General features: G+C 39.2%; 1 protein-coding gene across 1 annotated transcript in view; it reads left to right on the top strand.

Moving 5' to 3' along the window:
• mmp24 (matrix metallopeptidase 24) overlaps positions 1-14,149 on the top strand; it is a 71,758-nt gene extending 57,609 nt beyond the window's left edge. Inside the window, exon 9 of the mRNA XM_087258060.1 lies at positions 5,553-14,149. Within this exon, the coding sequence (XP_087114186.1) occupies positions 5,553-5,890 (338 nt within the window). The 3' untranslated portion in view covers positions 5,891-14,149. The remainder of the gene's footprint in view (positions 1-5,552) is intronic.
• Positions 14,150-17,510: the final 3,361 nt, after the last annotated feature.

Raw genomic sequence — 17,510 nt, 5'->3', positions numbered from 1 at the left:
GATCTCACATGAAAACTTGATTTAATATTTTTGAAAGAAATCTATTATGCTCTCCATTGCTGTGTTGATTTGTTTAACAATTTAAAATAACCATTTTCTATGTAAATACATTTTAATATGTAATTTATTCCTGTGATTTAACACAGAATTTTTTATCGTCGTTATTCCAGTCTTCTGTCTTCAAAAATCAGTCTAATATGCTGATTTGCTGCTCTGTTACTGCTGGTGCTCAGACATCACACACAAATACTGATAATTAGTGATTTATAAAATTACTTTTGGTTTCAGTAATTACATTTTACATTTTTGAAAGTTTAATGTTTTTATTTTATTTTACAGTTGTTGACATTATATTCAACACTGCAGAAATGTCACATACAGTTAGGTTCGTAAATACTTGGACATTGAAACAATTCTGACATTTTTGGCTCTATACACCAACACAATGGATTTGGAATGAAACGATCAAGATGTGCTTTAACTGCAGACTGTCAGCTTTAATTTGTGGGTGTTTAAATCCAAATCAGGTGAACAGTGTAGGAATTACAACAGTTTGCATATGTGCCTCCCACTTGTTAAGGGTCCAAATGTAATTGGACAATTGTCTTCTCAGGTGTTCCATGGCCAGGTGTGTTTTATTCCCTCATTATCCCAAATACAATGAGCAGATAAAAGGTCCAGAGTTCATTTCAAGTGTGCTATTTGCATTTGGAATCTGTTACTGTCAACTCTCAAGATGTGATACAAAGAGCGGCCACTATTAGTCAAGCAAGCCATGATTAGACTAAAAACACAAAACAAACTAATCAGAGAGATAGCAAAAACATCAGGTGTTGCCAAAACAACTGTTTGGATCATTCTTAAAAAGAAAGAACGCACAGGTGATCTCAGCAACACCATTAGACACAGGAGACCATGAAAACATCTGTGGTGGACGACCAAAGAATTCTTTCCCTGGTCCAGAAAACACCCATCACAACAGTTGGACAGATCAAGAACACTCGGCAGGAGTTAGGCGTATATGAGTCAAAATCAACAATCAAGAGAAGACTACACCAGAGTGAATACAGAGGGTTCACCACAAGATGTAAACTATTGGTTAGCCTCAAAAACAGGAAGGCCAGATTAGAGTACTAAAGAAGCCTCCACAGTGCTGGAACAACATCCTCCGGACAGATGAGACCAAGATCAACTTGTACCAGAATGATGGGAAGAGAACAGCATGGAGAAGGAAAGGAACTGCTTATGATCCTAAGCAGTGAAGAATGGTGGTAGTAATGGCAAGGCATGGGCATGTATGGCTGCCAATGAAACTTGAATTTATAGTTCTCCTTTATTTATTGATGATGTGACTGCTGACAAAACAGCAGGATGAATTCTGAAGTGTTTCAGGCAATTTTTCTGCTAATATTAAGCCAAATTTTACAGAACTCATTGGATGGCACTATACAGTGCAGATGGAGAATGACCCAAAGCATACTACAAAAGCAACCAACGATTTTTTAAAGGGAAAGAATTGGAATGTTATGACATGGCCAAGTCAATCACCTGACCTGAATCCCTTTGAGCATGCATTTCACTTGCTAAAGACAAAACTGAAGGGAAATGCCACAAAAACAAGCAAATACTGAAGACAGTTTCTGTAGAGGCCTGGCAGAGCACCACAAGGATTAAGTGAAGTTTATTTATAAACAAATTTCGAGAGGATCACGTGCTTATGATTGTTCACAGCTGTTCCAGCTTTAGTTAATGACTAATTATCCTATCAGATGATCCTTAACCCACTATAAATAACCAGACTTTTCTCATTTCAATATCTTTGTCTTGACAAAACCCCCCACCCAACCCTACTTTCCCCTCCTTTCAAACTGGTGACACGGTGGCCAGTGATTAGCGCTGTTGCCTCACAGCAAGAACGCCCCTGGTTTAATTCTCTTCCAAACCAGGCGACATTTCTGTGCAGAGTTTTTGCTCGTTCTCGCCATTATCGCGTGGGTTTTCCTCAGGTCGTCCGGTTTCCTCCCACAGTTCAAAAACAAGTACCCTAAACAATTAATCCATATACTTTAGCTAAACTCTGAGTACACCTTCTCAGCATCCATAACCGACACTTAGCTACAATAAGCAGGAGGGGGAGTCATCGAGATCTACCTGAGCTCAAACTCCCCTCTCGCCTTGCAACGGGAGGGAGCCCAGGGCTCGAGGATCTTATAAGCTCAGGGCTCTCTCCCGGGACAGCACGCCAAACAAGCTTTATTATCAATCATCAGCTAAGTGTGAACTCTTGAAAACTCAGACTGTAAAGCATGTGTATGCATGTACCATAATGTATACGTTTTTTCTTTCCCAATCTTCAGAAACATAACGGATTTTTGTTTGTAATATAAATTATACTAGCTACCTTTCTTTACATGTCTGTGAACATGTAACTTACCACACAGATTTTAGTGTAGGAGTTCTGGAATCTTTTATAATTTCCCAAACTCGTCTCAGACAGCCAAATCATGGCTGACATCGCTCTGTGAGAGAGGGAAACACACCCCTGGTTGACTTGTAAATACTCAAATGTCATACACAAATCAAGTATATCAGCTGTAACTGCATAGAATTGCTCATTTCTCTTCATTTCTCTGTAGAGTACTATCCTATAGTCGTGTCATAACCTCAACATGGAGCCTGAGGCCAGGACACAAGATGGAGAAGCCAAGAGGGTTATACAGACTATTTGTTCATCATTTTTCTGTCACTCACATTTTACAAGTGGGATTTGGCATGTTGTGCTTGACAAGATCGCAAGTAAGAATGGAGAAAGTGCGAGAGGAAGGATGAGCGCTTCATCAATCACACTCTCAGGGGCTGCTAAAGCCTCTTCTTCACTGTATTTGTCTTTAGTGCTTATATCTGGATCCGGTTTGTGAGTCTCTCGCATGTGTTTGTTTATGAAGCATTGGCAATCAAACTGACAGCTCTCGGAGGGATTGTGTAACACTGGAACAACTTTCCCAAATACTGTGTCACTGAGTGTTCACAAGGACAGCTATTTATGTGATCATGAATATGAATCGAGCTTTCTGAAAAGGACACGCATTTCTGCCTGCTCGTAAATATCTGCTTGTTTTGAACAGCTCTCTACAATTGGTATGTTCATGTTTACAACTGTTGAAGTTTACAGCTTTAGCTCATTGACTCATTGCAATCGATAAATTAGTCAGTCAGTTACAACGTATTATTTTATATACTATTATATTTACAGACATTTCTTTATTTCAGACTCCATATTTCAAGTCCATTTTCTAAAAGTGTAACAAAATGCCAAAACATACAGACATTTTTTCCAATGCCTCCAATACCAGGAGCGGTACAAAGCATGTGTGTATATACATATGATACAATTATTTTATCTCAATGATAAAATTATTTACTTAAAATATGCAGTGCTTTATGGTAGTGAGCAACACTTCAACTCTCAGATTGGTGGAATCTTCTGTGTAGCTTAGCATTATGGGTAATGTAGTTTTCAGCACAAACTCAATTCATTTATTAATCTAATTTCTTTTTCAGCTTAGTCACTTTATTAATCTGGGGACGCCACTGCGGAATAAACCGCCAACTTATCTAGCACATGTTTTATGCAGCGGATACCTTTGCAGCTGCAACCCATCACTGGGAAACGTCCATACACACTCATTTACAAACACACACACTACGAATAATTTAGCTTGCCCAATTCACCTGCAGCACATGTCTTTGGACTTGTGTAGAAATGCTAAGTGATTTAGCCAATGCTTGAGCCAGTTGCTGTGAGGCGATTGCGCTACCCATTGCGCCACTGTGATACCCCTACAAACTAAATATTTAAACAGTTGTTTTGCAAATAGAAAAGCCAACTGTTTCCCAGTACTGGGTTACAGCTGGAAGGGCATTGGCTGCTTAAAACATATGCTGGAATAGCTGGTGGTTCACTCCGTTGTGGCGACCCCTAATAAATAAGGGACTAAGTCGAAGAAAAACAAATGAATGATGAAAAGCCAACTGATGCTTTCGTTTAATGGTCTTAAATGGTTTAAAGTATTGATGCTCATACTTTGTATAACAGCGAACCGGTCAATGCTTGCTGACAAAACATTGCTGTCACTCTGATGCAGGTTTTATTTATGGAGAAATTACAAAGCACTGCAGTGTTGGGTGTTTGGGTGTTCTGTGTTTGTTTGAAGTAATGTGTCCACCAAAATGAGTCGATTCCAAACAAGCTGAAGCTGATTGGTCAGTTCTTGTCACGTGATTCGCGGTGCGCTCCCGGCATTCATTCAACTGTGTGCAAGCCGTGCACCTCCATTAAAAAATCGCGATACACAATATGCGCACGGCCCCTAAAAGGAGCCCTCTGGCCCCCACAGCAAGAAGGTTGCTGGTCACTTGCAATCTCCAGCAGTTGATCTTCTTGCACAGACATGGTGGATTCACCTAAACTGTTGACAAATGGGTTGCGGATCTATTCCTAGACAGTTCGCTGGTTCTTCACTGGGCCTTTTTCCCTTAGCAAAGAAACTTTCCAAAGACGTCAGTTTCCTACTCATTTTGCTGCTTAAGTGACCCAGATTTAACTGAGAGAATACGGTCATGCTTCCAAATAAACCATTTTTCAAAATAAAAGATCGGTCAGATAAATAAAACGGAAATAATTCATGATTTCTTGTGCGGCCCAGTACCCATTGATCCACAGAGCGGTAACGGTCCATGGCCTGGTAGTTGAGGACCACTGGTTTAAATTACTAGTATTGTTATTGTTGGAATATCATGCCAATTCCATGCGTGTTCAGTAAGAAAAGGTCTGGAGAGTGTTTTCTTTAATGCCAAAAATATTAGTAATTTATTAGATACTAATGATTAATTTGATGACAGAGCCCTGGGTTACGTTACCCCCATGCAATACAAGAATTACATTCAAGAGGTTCGCAACTAACTTACATTTCCTGACTCCAGCATATATACACAACTGATAATAACATGTGGCGTTTTGGCTTAACGTCACTGATCAGTCATTCTGCAGTCCCTTGGCTCTTTGTAACCCCTAGACATACTTCCTCTTCCTGCAATCCTTCTCTGCATACCAGAACTGAACAATTACGTGCATCTATAACATATTTCATAACTTCTACAAAGATCATGCTCCTTGTGACATGTCCAGACAGCAGCCTGGAACAAACCTAAATTTATTCTTATTCTGCTTTTTCCACTAGTCAGCAGTTCTTCTAAAAAGTATGCAGCACAGTAAAAAGAGGAAGTGTGTCCGGTCAAGATGTGTTATAATACAATAGAAAAGATTGATCTGTTGTTAGTCTAAACATTTTTCTAATAAAAAATAAAGACACAAAAATAATAAAAATAAATTCCTTTTTTTCCTAAATTATGAATTTAGACTAAAAATATATTTTCCTATTGAAGAAATAAAGGTTTTTACTTCTGTAACCCAAACGTTGCACTAGCAGATGAGTTCTGCTCATGGAAATGTACTGATGTCTTTTTTTGTCTCTTTTGTCATTTTCTTCTAGTTTATACCTACTTTTACAAGGGAAAGGATTACTGGAAGTTCGATAACCAGAAGCTAACGGTGGAGCCAGGCTACCCCAAATCAATCCTCAAAGACTGGATGGGCTGCGATCAGTCGGAAGTAGAAAAGAACAAGGACCGTCACCTTCCTCACGATGACGTCGACATCATGGTTGCCATAAATGATGTGCCCAGCACTGTAAACGCAATCGCTGTGGTCATCCCATGCATCCTTTCACTGTGCATTCTGGTCCTTGTATATACTATCTTCCAGTTCAAGAATAAAAACGTCCAGCAGCACGTGACCTACTACAAACACCCCGTGCAGGAGTGGGTATGACGGACCAGGGGCCGCCATGGACCCCAAACGCTTGAGAACACACGTGAGGGCTACTATGCTAAGGTTTGACCAGTGCCTGTTTTCTGAACAACCTTGTCCCAGAACGGGAACAGGAGTCAAGGGAGTATCCTCTTCCCTCCCAGTCCGGACAGAACTTTACAACAAATATTGCAATTTTTTTAGCATGAGCCCAACGGACAAAACTTTCTGGCCTTATGCTAACCAGGTGAATCTTGGCGTTTTGAGGAATCATCATTGAAACCATTACTTTCTCTTCTCCAGGAGAGATAGAGGAACCACCGATTGGCGAAACGCCAGAAAATTCTCGTCTCATTCTCAACACGAACTTGTACATGAATTTCGAGTATTATCAAAGAAACGAGCAACAAAAAAATGACTTGAAATTCACTTAGGTAGAAAGGCCATAGAAAAGAATACCAAGGAATCCTTGCAGTCGTTTTTTCAGTTATGAGGTAAAAGGTTTACCGCTAGCACTCTTTGAAGACACGTTTTTTATAGGAGGCATTTTCAAACAAATTAGCTTCATAACATCAATCTGAATGTTTGAGTCTTTTCTTTCCTCACCTGCCTACCCATTTCCACAGAGTAGGAAGAACGATTTATAATAACTAGGGCAGTCTTAACACCTCCCTCCCACTCACTACTGTACTCTATTCCTTTTCTTCTTTGGCTCTTTTTATCAGTAGGCAACAAAAGAGGATGTTTTTGATCAGATAGCTTTCGTGTAAGGCCTTTATAGGAAAGTCATCTTGAGTCATAAGAGGTGCAATTTGATTCTTTGGGATCAGGCCTAATTTCTTGCAATCTCGACATTATATTTGGCTTTTTTTCATCATGTTATCCACCATTTCCTGTTTTGACCTTTTCACCAAGTGTAATATGTGAAACACTGGTGCCAGGCAGGAATACGAACTCTGAACACATCTGAGTATGAGATAGCTTTGTTGCCGTTGCCTACTACAGGAGATGATCTCTCTCAACGGTTCATCCGTCCTCTTCGAATGAACGTAATACGCTGTGTGTCTTACGTTGAAGTGACTTCAATTTCATGTGTTCTGTGTGGATTGTCTAACACTTAGCTCAGAAATGTCTGTCGGGTGCTTTTATTGGTTCGACTGTGCTGTTTAACAGTGAAGTGTGTTTGTAGCATATTAACGCATCTCTTTGTGCTCATCTGCTGTGAGATTGGATCTGACACTGCACACTGGAAGAAGATGCAATCGATCCTTTCAGAATTTAGAATGAAACTTTTTGGATCAAGATTTCAGTCGTATTTATTAGAAAAGGCTTGCAGCATCTTAATCATAATGTTAAGACGGTAGATCTGGCGAGACTCCCTATAAGGCTTCACTTAGGTTTATTGTTTGATATTGGGGTTTCACTGATATTTTTGCCTTAACACATTTAGGTTGCATGTAATGAGATCCATTTTATTTTTCTCTGTGGGAAAAAGCCACTTTTTTGTTTATTCCACAGAGAATGTTGTACATATCTTATTTACGGTTCAATGGAGCATGGATCTGCAACAGAAACTACCTGACATCTATTTTTAGGTTTCTAATGTGTCTAAACCAATGGTTTAAGCTTGTATCCAGGCTTTACCATACTTTTACACTGAGCTGGCTTTATCAGCATAGTTTTTGTGACATTGTGTACATCCGCCCAACCACTTTCCATTCATCTAATTTTGTTCATTTCAAATCAACATGAATGTTTTCTGAAGGTTTTGTGGGATACGAGATTTTTAGGTTTTCTCTAAGCCCTTGTCTTCCAAAGTAATGTTTAACCAGTTAAAGCGTTTGGATTTTTTTTTTTAAGAGGAACATAACACTCATCGAAGAGACAAAATAGAAGGAACCGAAATTTGGAGAATGAAATATTCAAGAATTTCAAAGTGCAGCATTAGGCTGGAGGGGGTCCAGTTCGGTGACCACAGGATTTCATCTCTGTTATTCACAGACGATGTTGTTCGGTTGGCTTCATCGAACATGGACCTTCAGCATGCACTGGGGAGGTTTGCTGCCGAGTGTGATACAGCTGGGATGAGAATCAGCAAGTCCGAGGCCATGGTGCTCCACCAGAAAAAGATGATTTGCCATCTTTAACCTTACCGCAGGTAGAGGAGTTCAAGTATGCTAGGGTTTTGTTCACGAGGGAGGGAAGGATGGAACGTGAGATTGACAGGCGGATGGGTGCAGCGGCAGCAGTAATGCGGTCAATGTATTGGTCCTTTGTGGTAAAAAAGGAGCTGAGCCGAAAGGCAAAGTTCTCAATTTACCGCTCAATCTACGTTCCAACTCTCACCTACGGTCATGAGCTTTGGGTCATGACCAAAAGGACAAGATCTCGGATACAAGCGGCTGAAATGAGTTTCCTTCACAGGGTGGCAGAGCGCACTCTTATAGATAGGGTAAGGAGCTCTGTCACTCTGGAGGAGCTCGGAGTAGAGCTGCTGCTCCTCCACATTGAGAGAAGTCAGCTGAGGTGGCTCGGGCACCTGTTTCGGATGCCTCCTGAACACCTACCTAGGCAGGTGGAAGACCCAGGACATGCTGGGGGGACTATGTCTCTCGGCTGGCCTGGGATTGTCTCGGGATCCCCCCAAAGGAGCTGAAGGTGTCTGGGGAGAGGGAAAGTGTCTGGGGAGAGGGAAGTCTCGGGTTCTCTCCTAAGACTGCTGACCCGGCCTCGGAAAAGCGGATGAAAATTAAATAAAATATTAAAGAAGGACACATGGCGCATTTTTAGCCTGTTGCTTATTTTTTCATATGCAAAGGCTCACAACCTCCCAATTAATGGAACTTGGTACCTGTTGCCCACCTTTAGTGAATATTATTAGGGCATATTTACCCTCAGAGTAAATAAGTTATGACTTTATATCCCACATTTGTGACTCTTAAACTGTGTCATGCAAAATTTCTATTTTGCAGTTGCAGCTTTGTATTTCACATTTTAATCTCACAACTACCATTTTTTAGCTTTAAAGCAGAACCATGGTTTTATAGACTAGTCAAATGTATTTGCCATATGATTACTTCATGCCCAGAAGTCAGTCCACTGTATGTCCTTTACATATGATATTATGGTACTTTTTTGTTAGCAGAATGCTTGGTATAATGATGCTTTTTGTCACTGCTTTGCATTGACTCTAGAATGTTTTATTATACGGTGGAAAAATGTACAATTAGCATGGTGTTTGGTTTTGGTTTAGCTCAATGCAGTAGTACTGTGGAGGGGCATCATGACTGTGCCCCTTAAAGACATTGTGCCTTGTCTGTAAGTCCGCTTTGGCACGCTGAACACTGCTCATTTACATTGATTTCCACCGTTATTTCAACAGTGGACACATGGAGTTCATCCCTTGATATATTTATTCAATGCCTTTTCTAAAGCGATAACCATTTATTTTAGTTGCCCTCCGTTTTATATAGCATTCTTTTTGGATCTGATGTGCGAGCAGCTTGGTCGTGGGTAGAGAAGTGGCATGAAACTAGAGCAGATTTTACATGTCTGTGCCCACTTGGGAACAACGCAATGTTATTGTCTTTCACAGACACACATTTTTTATTAGTCAGCTCCTAATCGAGAGCACCTGCTCGCAAAAAACAACAAGCAATGTGTCCGAGAAGTGAGCTAATGTCTCGGGTACAGGAAGTACCGGGTTGGGGGTGGGTGGGGGTATTTTGATGGAACACACTGTGCATCACCAATTGTCTTCCTCGATTCACAATCTGTCCGATGAGCCGGTGTTGGTATAAGTGATGGCGAAACCACTCGAATAAGCCATGGACTGAATTTGACAATGTGGCACAATAGTGTGTTCCATATTTAAAGAGGTTTTGTGTGTTTCTTTGCTATTTCTGGCATTTTCTATAGCAGTTCAGATGATCAGAGTGTTAAAGTATATTCTACAATGCCAATATGAGGTTGTTTTGTGATCGTAGAGAACTTACTCTAAAACAAATTGTGGTCAAAATGTCAAATTTAAATGTATTTACAGAGTAACAGAGAGACTTTACACATGGTCATGTCATGCATCTTGATTAATCGCTGGTTTTGCTCATAATTTTGACTATAAATATTTTATCAAACTAAGAGTGGGCGAAGCCGTTGGAATCTAATCTATTACAAGTCTCGAGACTTGTCTCGTCTATTGATTTTCTAGTCATAAAAAAACAGCTTTTTATGCTGCTTAAGGTTGCAAACTAGTATTTTTATGATATTATTTGTAGAGCAATTAGTTTATCTGTTGGTATTCCGAGTCAATTCCCACATAAGCAAAGAAATAGGAAGTCGCAGTAAACAATCGCAGTAAACAATCGGCATTGCAGAACGCCAACCTGATTTCACCAAGTAGGACATGTTTCTGGATTCGCATCTGTGTTGATCCTGGAACAACATTCCGATCAGCCAATCAGAATTAAGGGATACTGTTTTTGTTAAGCTTAGGCTTACGGTTAGGTTTATGCACTTTTACATAATTGTTATACCCCTATGATTTTTGGGAATAATTTACAGTTATGGTTGGGTTTAGTAGGTAGGGAATAGGAGTACATTTTCCAACAAGAATGATGTTTCAGGATCAACACTGATGATAATCCAGTATGGCATCGTACTTGGCAACATCATGACGTGTGTTATAGAATAAACTGAAAATGCGAACACTATATTTTTGCGATTTTGTGAATAGTTTTGCGATGGCTTATGTGGATTGCATATGCAATCTTAAACATTTTTTTATGGTTCTGTAATTCCATTTTGGATGAGAAGCGATTACAGATGTGACATTGCATTTGTACTTATGTTGGATCACATGCCCCTTTTTGGTTGGTCAGATCACAAATAGGCAAAGGAGATTTTTCCATTGCTTCTTTTGCACTTATAGGCTGATTTATACTTCTGCGTCGAGTGATCGGCGTGACCCACGGTGCGTGCCTTGCGCGTAGTTGTGCATTTATACTTCTGTGTGCTCTTTATGTTGCTATGCAATAACACTTCCGAAATGCTAGTTAGCAGTCGGTTTTTATATAATTCTCTCGAGTTTCTTTGTGGGTGTTTTGTTTTTTTCTGAACGCTACAAGTAGCTAAAACTTGCTCAATCTGGCAAAGTTTAAGCTTGGAGAGATCTTACCTGCTTAATCTCCTCAGGTGATTGTGTTAGACCAATAGAAGATCGTTTAAAATAAGAATGTTAAAATATGGGGCAATCACTCACTTTTAACACCGTCTAATCATGTTGTTAAACCCCGCCTCTTTTCGGAGCATCGTACGACAGATTTTGGCAAGCACAAGCTCTAGTATGACCCGCAGCTTAAGTCGCTTTGGGCAAAAGCATCTGCTAAATGCCAAAATGTAAATGTAATTTCCATGGCTTTTCCAAAACCTCATGGGTTTTTCTAAAACTTTTCCAAGCCTGGAAAATGCCATGTCAAAATTCCATGACTTTTCCAGGTTTTTCATGACGTATGAACCCTAAGCGTAATACAAAACAAAAGTTTCCATCTGGAGCTTCTTCACAGGACTCGACATTTGTAAACACTTGCTCCATTGGGCTCCAAAGCCCACTCTTGTCACTGCTACCAAGCCAACCAATTGCATAGCTTGCACTACGTGTCAGTGCGACGTGTAGTTAAATTTTTTGAGAGGTGCGTGCCGGCGTCAGCCATGGCGAGGGCGTCGCGACCATAGACTGTAAAATATATGGACGTAGTATCCGTGACGTCACCCATAGGTTTCTAAAGAGCGCAAAAGAAGCCACAAGTAGGCGCGGCCAACCGTCGCCATTTTGTTCGCGCGTCATCACACCCACGGCGGGATACCAAACAAGGGCAAAGAGGCGGAGAGTGAGCGGAGCTACAGACACCTGCTAGCATTTAGCTTGGACCTGGTTCAGACACACTTTACTTTGGGAGAACGCTTAATACTTTATCACCTGCGACTCGTTTGTATTCTGACCACTTGTGCTTGGCTGTACACTATATCAATAAAGTGTTTAGACTTTTAAAAACACTGCTGTAATACATTGAGCCACTAAACATTGTTCTTATGACGTTTTTCAACAGGAGGAAAACGCAAATTACTTCCAAACACTTCAGATATAGTCTGTGTTAGTAAATGCAAGACTATTGATGAAATCCAGCATAACGCTGTATGACAACGCTTCAGATGACTGTTCTAGAACCTACAGCTAATCAGTCTGACAGATTCAGAAGTGCATTACAGCTCTAAATATAAATATAAACGATAAATGATCTTAAATAAAACAAATACATGTGTAGAGATGGTATATAAGTATGTAACTTTACTCACATGGGAAACGGAGGCCACGTGAATGGTTTGTGAGCACAATTAAGTGCCCTCAGCATGACATGCCATCTAATAATTGTAGGAAACAAGTCCAAAAGGCAGTTGACTGTGTAAAGCCACATAAAACAATACAGAAATACGATAAATATGCCGAGTTCAGTGGCTAATCTGCAGGATTCAGCTGAGGTGATGTGACGGCAACCAACGAGACCTAGCTGTCACTCAAGTGACCACTCCCTTAATTATGCAAACTTAATATAACTTAATATAAAGGAAACGGATGAGTTATAAAAAAATTCACCCCCTCACAGTTGTCATGAAGGGTAATATTAGCTGTATTAACCAAAATCGTTTTTTGTACCAGGCTGTAAACACCTTTTTTTCTGCTGTAAAGTTGGCCATTCTAACAGTGGGCTCAATTGAAATTTGCTCTATTTTGGAGCCAGGAGTGGCCAGGACTAGCGGAATTTTGGATGAATTGCAGTTTTAGTTACTTCCGTATTGGCTTCCTGAGAGAGAGCGGGAGGTTGCCGCTTGGTCGCGACCGTGCGAAGGCTGCGCCAGATCATACGTGTGCGCATGACGCAGAAAAATAAATCAGCCTTAAGACTCAGTAAATATAAATTTGAGTGTGAACTATCCCTTCAACAATTATTTAACCCCACCAATAAACAGGGCCGTGAATTGCATTTACACTTATCTTTATGAATTACTAAAAAAGCATGACATGACCAAGTGTCTCAGAAATTCATTTATATTTCAGCCTGCACTATTATCACTAAAAGATTTGTTTATGAAAAAACAAGAGGTTTAAGTTAGAGATTAATACCTATTCACAAGGAATTTCAGAGCTGACAGAGAACTGCACAAGCCAGAATTATGTGTACATATTAACACACTGAACATTCAGCTGTGTCAGAAGTGAAACGTTTTAACAGAACTAAAGTGTATTTATCAAAGGTGGATATCTTTAGAAATGTTTGTCGTAAGGTCATGTGAAAGATTTGTAATGATAGAGGCTTATCATATGAAAAGCTATTTATTTATCATTAATGGAGACATAAGGGTATTCTACACACAGTTTCATTTGAAATCAAGGTGAAGCCATGCCTATAACCACATTAGTTGCACAGAAAATGAACAAAAAAATAATAATAATACAGAACTGTACAGGGAAATACATAAATAGGAATTCTCTGGTAATTTGCCTCTTTTTAATGGGGATGATCGTGGCTTTGGACAACAGTCACTTTTAACCCGAGCTGCTGTTGCCTTTTGTTTTTTATGGTCCTTTTATGAGACTAACAATAGGACAAACATATCAGAGGTAGTCAAGGAACCGACTGTACTTATGCTGTTTAATTACAGAGGGTTCATTTCAACGGAGATTTTATCTGAGATAGCTTTAAAGTTTGGGTTTGTTTCTTTCTTTTTTAAGTATTATTCTTTTTCTTGACTGACCACGAGGGAATTTCAATTGTATTGTGTAAATAACTTTGATTCTTTTGTTTCCCTTTGACAAGAATTTAAGAGTGAACTTGTCGCTCTGTGTTAAATAAATTCCGATTCTGTCCTTTTGATATTTTCTGATTTACAGGTCAAATGTCGCTGTCTGCTCAGCTTCGTCCAGGTTTTAACGGTCATGTAAATACAAAGATTTACTGAAACTTTTCAGACCTTTTGTATTTTTCTTTCACTCTTTCAACGGTAGCCTATGATTTCACATTGTCATGCATAACGTCTCGATTATTACAAATGAGAGTGATCTTAAACTGATTTACTAATATTAGATCTAATTTAAGTTTTCTTTCTCAGATTCTTTCTCAGTTTTGAATTCTATAAAGAGTCGTTTTTATTTCAGTCTACAGTTTTACACTGTGTATCTAATATCACCATGTTCAAAGAAATGTCAATAAAATAAAATGACATTAATGTCAAGTGTTTGAAGCTTATTTCTGGATGTTTCGCAATATATAATGATGACATTTGTGTTGTACATTCATACATACAGTTGAAGTCAGAATTATTCGCCCCCCTTTGAATTATTATTATTATTATTTTTAAATATTCCCCATATGATGTTTACAGTTTTTTTTCCTGATTGCATTCACACATTTTCTGAACGCATGTCTCATATTGTCAGAACTCTATGAGACTTCTCTATGAACTCTATGAGACTCTGGGCTCTATTGACGGTCCATGCACAGAACGCAAAACGCAGGGCGCAAACGCTTTCAGGGTGTGTCAGAACGCATTTTTGCTAACTTAAGGACGGGAAAATCCACTTTGCGCTGTGGCGCATGGTCTAAAAGGGTTGAGTTTATTTTCTTAATGAGTTATAGGTGTGTTTTGAGAATAAACCAATCAGAGTCTCATCTCCCATTACCTAAGAGCCAGCTGCGTCACGCCATAAGCGCATTTTAACGTAAAGTAAGTTCACTTTCGCTTTTGCTCTCGTGGATAGAGAAACCTTACCGCACAGACATCAATTAGCCTATAAATAACTACTTTCGTTTGTTAAGCGCAAAGATTTGTTTCAAAACTATTTCTAAATTCAGTTCTAATTTCCAGCAAACGAATAAATGAACAATAATTACAGTTACAAAGTTTGGTTATTTCCAAATACACCTGCTGTGCCCCAAATGGTCTAAAACCTGACAGGTGGACAAATCTAAGCTTGTTTTAAATAAACAAATATGGATATAATAAATAATACTGCTAATAATAATAACATTATACATAATCAAATTGAATGAACTGAAAAAGCCTCCCAAGATGAAGAAAGTAAGGCAGTGGTTTTTAAATTCATGTAGGCTAGAAATTAATTTGTTTAGTAATATTTTAATCATTTATATTTATATCCTTTTATTTATAGCCATTTATTTCAAGCTTCCAATAGTGCATAAATCCATTGCAAAACCAACCCATGCAATGTAAGTCTCAGGAAGCATATTGATGTTTTTGTAACAAAAATGGTTCTAATTTTGAATTATAAACTCAAGTCACTGACCTCTGATGCATGAGGCAAGACACATCCAAATCAGCATTTCTGGGAATAGGAACCACTTACCGCACAGTAGGCTATATTTAGCACAGAAAACGAAAACTAGTTGGCTATTTATTACCGTACATACGTAAAAAAAAATCGTCACACTGCTCTTAAAAGACAATTTATTGAGACATTACATCCTACATTGTCTTCATCAGGTCACACAAGCAATACAAGAAAGAAGTGACGTGGGGGAAAAGGTTTCAAATCAAATTTCAAAACTTTGTTAATTTTTGTGTATGTGTATTTTCACTTCATTTATTATTTGGTTAATTACAGTTATCACTGTTTTCAGGGGAGATATCTAAGGCTGCGTTCACACTGCAGGCAAACAAGGCTCAAATCATAATTTTTTTGCCTACATGTGACTCGGATCTGTTTTTGTGTTGACAGTGTGAACAGCTCAAACCACATGGAATCTGATATTTTCAATTCAGATGTGTGCCACTTTCAAATGTGCTATTAAATCTGATGTTTTGCGATGTGACGCAGTGTGAACGGGTATGTAGGATTTCATGTGACTTTTACATAATCGTGCGTCATCATTCTGTGCTGCAAACATCATCTACTCCTCAGCAGCATCAGAATAGCACACAGGGCTAATACTTTAGCATAAACGGTTGTTCATTCGGCTTAGTCCCTTTATTAATCCGGGGTCGCCACAGCACAATGAACCGCCAACTTATCCAGCACATTTTTACGCAGCAGATGCTCTTCCAGCGGCAACCCATCTCTGGGAAACATCCACACACACACACTCATACACTACGGACAATTTAGCCTACCCAATTCACCTGTACCGCATGTCTTTGGACTGTGGGGGAAACCGGAGCACCCGGAGGAAACCCACGCGAACGCTGAGAGAACATGCAAACTACACACAGAAAGGGCAACTGAGCTGAGGCTCGAACCAGCGACCCAGCGATCTTCTTGCTGTGAGGCGACAGCACTACTTTCTGCGCCACTGCTTCACCCCAAACGGTTGTTCATTTTGCTAAAAATATTCAACTCAAAACCGATGCTTGTTAACTAATCATTAACCATTAACCTTTTAAAAATATATATTGTTCAGTTAGATTTAACATAAAAAGCATGTCCATAAAAATTGCGTATATAAAATTAATAAACCACCTATACAAAAGCTATATTTCACTTAAATAATTAATACATTAACTGAACTGAATATGAAACACTGTGATATAAAACTGATATGAATATAAAAATGAACAATCATTAACCCTTGACGAGTCCACCACACTGGTGGTCAGAAAAATGCACACTGTGCTTGTCATAAACTACAAATGATCAGTGTTTTCAATTACAAGACACTTATTTCAGGGTTTAACTGGCGAAGTACACTTTAGTAGTAGCAGAACAACACTTTACAGTTCATAAAATACACCACGGTTATCTGTGAAAATGGCAGTAATCATATTAAACCTAATCTGACAGCGTTTTTACTCACTTCATACAATATCCATGTTGCAGTGTTTCCTCTAGGATTTTTTTCAGCTGTGGCGGCAGGCCTTACACAGATCTACCAACTACCTTATAGCTTTATTTCAATGACAAATGTTGTGAGCTCAGTATTACCAGTTGAGATCGCTTTCATGTAATACGAGAATGCGAATCTCTTGGCTTGCGCGCTGATTTCCTCTGCTCATGCACAAAACGTCTTGCACACCCCCTCAAATATACGCTGCTCAAGCGCAGATCTTCTTGTGCGCTCTCAAATAAACGCTGCTGAAGTGTGATTTAGTGCATTTATGTAACAAGTATGTCTCCAACATTTATTAGATTTGCTGGGAATATTTGTAAATGTCTCCAATAGACCTACAGAGTGGCATTAATGCATCCTATAGTAAAGTGAAACGGCAATAAACTCCAGCAAGATAAAGTCATTGTATGCAGAGCCACAGACCTATATCTATAAATAAAGTATAATTATGGAAACTGTGTTCATCTTAACTGAAAACTACGTCGTGTTTGCTTGCCTCACGCATCACGCACCTGTCAGTCAGCAGCACCTCATGTCACCTTAAAGGGTTAAAAATAACGCACAGAACTACTACGATTACAGAAAAGTTTGCGCTGTTATAATTTCTTTAAATACGTTTTGGTGCGATTATAACCTGCTATTAAGAAAACAACAACAACAATGACTGAATGTTTTGAATGAGATGCCGTAATATAGCCATGGCAGGATAAATTTTGTGTGTATGCAAAAACCATGTATTGTGTGCA

Source organism: Danio rerio, chromosome 6, assembly GCF_052040795.2.
Source record: "Danio rerio strain M-AB ecotype USA chromosome 6, GRCz13ab, whole genome shotgun sequence".
Lineage (NCBI taxonomy): Eukaryota > Metazoa > Chordata > Actinopteri > Cypriniformes > Danionidae > Danio > Danio rerio.
This window is presented reverse-complemented; position numbering and strand designations above follow the sequence as displayed.